The 4,290-nt window shown below is 36.2% G+C and overlaps 1 protein-coding gene across 1 annotated transcript in view; it reads right to left on the reverse strand.

The window, feature by feature from the left end:
• Positions 1-615: 615 nt before the first annotated feature.
• Positions 616-4,290, reverse strand: part of LOC106518635 (fibronectin type III domain-containing protein 1) — a gene marked incomplete at its 5' end in the record, with an annotated part of 17,087 nt that continues 13,412 nt past the window's right edge. The window contains 5 exon segments of the mRNA XM_014009997.1: positions 616-850; positions 1,643-1,765; positions 1,852-2,013; positions 3,744-3,773; positions 3,959-4,038. Of these exon segments, the coding sequence (XP_013865451.1) occupies positions 735-850; positions 1,643-1,765; positions 1,852-2,013; positions 3,744-3,773; positions 3,959-4,038 (511 nt within the window). The 3' untranslated portion in view covers positions 616-734.

A 4,290-nucleotide genomic window follows, 5' to 3' on the forward strand; every position in this document is an offset into this window, starting at 1 on the left:
GTAATATACACGAATAAATACGGTATATGATTTAATTTTTTTTGAATTGCTGTTCTTTTTAGCACCTTCATTGAATCTSTCACATTTCCTGAGCAAATATTTAGTCTTTTATTCTTCGTCCGCATACATAAAACATTATACAGTAACTTTTAATGAACTCTGGAGGATATGTAAATGTACTACAACAGTATAGTAATAAAACACAAGAAGTCAAAAAGTATATGATACATTTTGAAATACAAATACCACAAGTGGAAATAAAAAAAACAACAACTGACTTATACACACCTTAATCACCTATTTGTACAGTTTGCTTTGCAGCTTGTGCTTTGTTCCAGTGTGACTGGATTGACCAAATTTATGTCCGTTACTGTTGAGATAAATAACACTATCAGTCTCTGAAAAAAAAATATTACAAGGACATTTAAAAGTTAAGCTAAGTAAAAGCACACAAGCTATTTTCCCCCTCATATACAGAATGCTTTATATAAAAAGTGCAACGTAGTGATATACATTTAGCTGTTTATAAAGTACTAGGTCCTCTTTTTCTGTAATAAAGCTGTAATGAAGTTGTAATGAAGTTGTAATGAAGCTGTAATGAAGTTGTAATGAAGTTGTAATAAAGCTGTAATGAAGTTGTAGTGGTGTCTTTTTGAGCTTGCAGGCAAAAAGTCTGTTTTTAAATGAGCAGCAGCAGCAGGATGCAGAGCTGCAACTCTCGTCTTCTCCCGGAGTTACCACTTCCCAGGGATGGGAACGCCGCATTCATACCAGCCTACGAACTGATGGGCTGTGCGGCGGCCAATAACCCCAAATGTAACGGGCTCCTGTCTGAAGGCACGATAATATCCTGCAACACACACAAAAAAAAAAATATTTAAGTACACACACACACACACAAAAAAAAAAATATTTAAGTGTATTTAGTACATAGCAAAAATCCACTGCTGATGAAAAATAGGATTGGGATAACAATAATTTTCATTTTTTGGCTTTAAAATGTTCTTTAAAAAGTAATTGGATGCCAACAAATGCTTTCTGRGAGCACATAGGCAAGCATATTCAGATCTATGTTTTGAAATTCTATTAAAAACTGCTTTAACTGCCCCAAAATGAACAAACATAATCTAAAATACCAAAACACTGAATGTGCACCAAGATTCTGCACAAATTCTTCTGCACAAATTTGATGACATAGACCACTTTTTAATATGTAACAAAACCAAGAAGACAAAGATTATAAAGAAATGATGATAGAAATGATGTTGCTTTGGTAATTTTGTCTCTTCTGCTGCCGCATATTTAGAATTTCAGGCCGCTTTTGGACAAAATATCAAAATAATTGTCTTTAAACATTATGCCTTTTTTCATAAATTGACTAGTCAAGTTGTTTGGAATAATTAAAAAAACAATTTGATCTAAAGTCAGTTGCTACCAGGCAGTTAGATTAGTAGTTTTATTGAATTTATTTGGGAAAAAACAGGCATAAAAAGACKGGAAGATTAGAAAAACCTGTACATTTCTTTCTTATAACATTATACTGCTTTTATTTACCGTCCATAGAACTATTAGGAGGCAGAAAGAATAAAAAAAAGATATGAAGTTGCARTTTACAATGCAAGCTGTAATCTCATATTTTTACCTTGTGCTGAGGGGAGATTAAATGAGTAATCAACCGGGCCCGTTCTTCCATCCCTGTAGGAGTCCACAAACTGACAATGGTCTTCTCCCTGTCCAAGTGTGTCTCCTATACTGTAAAAAGGTTCTGTAGAAGAAGCAGKAGAATATTGYTGACCATGTTTACGTCCAAAAAAAGTCTAATTCTTTAATTCTTCTGATGTGACATGACACCTCTTAGTCCGTCTCCCATGAAGATCTTATATCGTAGAGAATTACACAGAACCACGCCCACAAACTTCCTGTACCATGTTCTCTTGACGTACTGACTGCCTTTGCAGCTGCTGTGGATCGGGTTGTACTTGAAGGTGAAAGGGATCCAGATYGGTTCTCCACCTGAGTAAACAGGGAAAGAAAAGGAGAAGTGTGGAATTTTCAGATTTTCAGGATGGTTATTATGGCGCGGTACCATATGAGGGCCAAAATTAAGACTATTACTGTATATCTATTCCTAAGCCAGCTATTGATCTGATTATTGATAGGCTGGCAATGGTAACTGAGAGGCCAGTCCTGGCTAATGAGAAGGAGGCTATTCATTTGTGTTAACACTGGAGAGGCTAGCGACTAGCTTGGATAAGCTGGTGTTAGCATTGGAGAGGTTAGCGACTAGCATGGATAAGCTGGTGTTAGCATTGGAGAGGTTAGCGACTAGCATGGATAAGCTGGTGTTAGCATTGGAGAGGTTAGCGACTAGCATGGATAAGCTGGCGTTAACACTGGAGAGGCTAGCGACTAGCATGGATAAGCTGGCGTTAACACTGGAGAGGCTATCGACTAGCATGGATAAGCTGGCGTTAGCATTGGAGAGGTAGCAACTAGCATGGATAAACTAGCGTTAGTATTGGAGAGGCTAGCGACTAGCATGGATAAGCTGGCGTTAGTATTGGAGAGGCTATAGCATGGGTAAGCTGGCGTTAGCACTGGAGAGGCTAGCGACTAGCATGGATAAGCTGGCGTTAGCATTGGAAAGGCTAGAAACTAGCATGGATATTCTGGCGTTTGCATTGGAGAGGCTAGCGACTAGCATGGATAAGCTGGCGTTAGCATTGGATAGGCTAGCGACTAGCATGGATAAGCTGGCGTTTGCATTGGAGAGGCTAGCGACTAGCATGGATAAACTGGTGTTAGCATTGGAGAGGCTAGCAACTACTTTTGAGTAAAGAAAACTTTCTCTATAAAGATGTAGCAGCCACTGGTTGTGCAATAGTCTCGTAAGCATAAAAATAAATTATTAAAACATTATGAGTTAAGGGGTAATAGGGCCAGACTACAAGATTCTTTAAAATATTACAAGAATAAAGTCAATATTACTCGACACATCCATTTTCCATTCCTGGGTAGGTTCGCGCATGCTGAGGACGGCTTCCAATATGTGTCACTGTGTTTATAGTCTGATTACTCTTGGGTCATTGTTAGCATAATATGCTTCCATCCACATTATGTGACAACAAAATCAGTCAATGCAGCCTTTAAATGCAATGCCATGTGTCTTAAATCCATAGTTAAATAACACTGATACTAAAGAGATCAATATTCCTTATTTTAACACAGATTTTTTTTGTGTGTAGCAGTTCTAATATTCTGACTTTATTCTCGAAAAATTCTGACTTTATTCTTGTATTATTACAATTTTGTATTTAAAAACGTCTTTTTTTCATTGTCTGTCCCTAATACGTCATCMCAATTGGAAGGACCCCAAGTCTTACTGGCTTTCTTTGTTGTTGCACAAATGCACATATTGTTTGTACAAAAACAAAGTATTTCGCAATAACATTTTTTTAAATAAGCTAAAACCTTGCTAGTCWTTTTTTTCATAACAAAACATTACAAAGATTGTCCGAATGTTTAAATATTTGAAGTTTATCTAAGTTTTTGTGTAGGTTGAATGTTCTGCTCGTACAATTTAACAAAAAACAAAGGAAAAACAATGACAGTCCATCTTAAGTTTGCTCCAAAACTGTTTTTGTTTTAAGAATGATAGCTTCCTCTTTAAAACTTTAGTGCAGCTTTAATGTGATGTATAGTGTTGCTTGGTGACCTTAAATGAGGAATGTGAACAGACTTACCAGGTGGCCTTTCAATCAGAAATGGATCATCTGAAAGAAGAAAAATGACCGTTTTTTAAAAACTAAAAGGACAATACTGCAAACTTTAAACATTTACTTGGTCACGGGAATTAAATAGCAAAATAATACATAATACAGTGTGCATAAATGATGGAAATACAGAGATTTTAATTCTAATTAAAATGTTTTTTCAACGTAAACATCTGTATCCATACCTGACTCAGTTACATAGGTGAGTGTTTCACTGAATGGTCCCAAACCGAACACATTCTTGGCCTGCACTTTAAAGTAGTACCTACATTAAAACAGATCACAGGGCAAGATTTTAATGGGCGATTTACTGGTTCAAGTGTTATTCTGCCAATGTCGTCATGGCTGAAAGATAATGAGCACAGCAGATGGCTTGGCACGCTTTTGGGAGTCTGATTYAAAAAAAAGTTTGGGTTGTTTATTATCTGAGCATTTGCTCTATTATAAAATATTTATCTAAAAATGTATAAGAAAGTAGGAGTTGAAAAAATAAAACTGATTTAAAGAAAATAAAAAA

This window comes from Austrofundulus limnaeus, unplaced genomic scaffold (assembly GCF_001266775.1).
Source record: "Austrofundulus limnaeus strain Quisiro unplaced genomic scaffold, Austrofundulus_limnaeus-1.0 Scaffold64, whole genome shotgun sequence".
Taxonomy (NCBI): domain Eukaryota; kingdom Metazoa; phylum Chordata; class Actinopteri; order Cyprinodontiformes; family Rivulidae; genus Austrofundulus; species Austrofundulus limnaeus.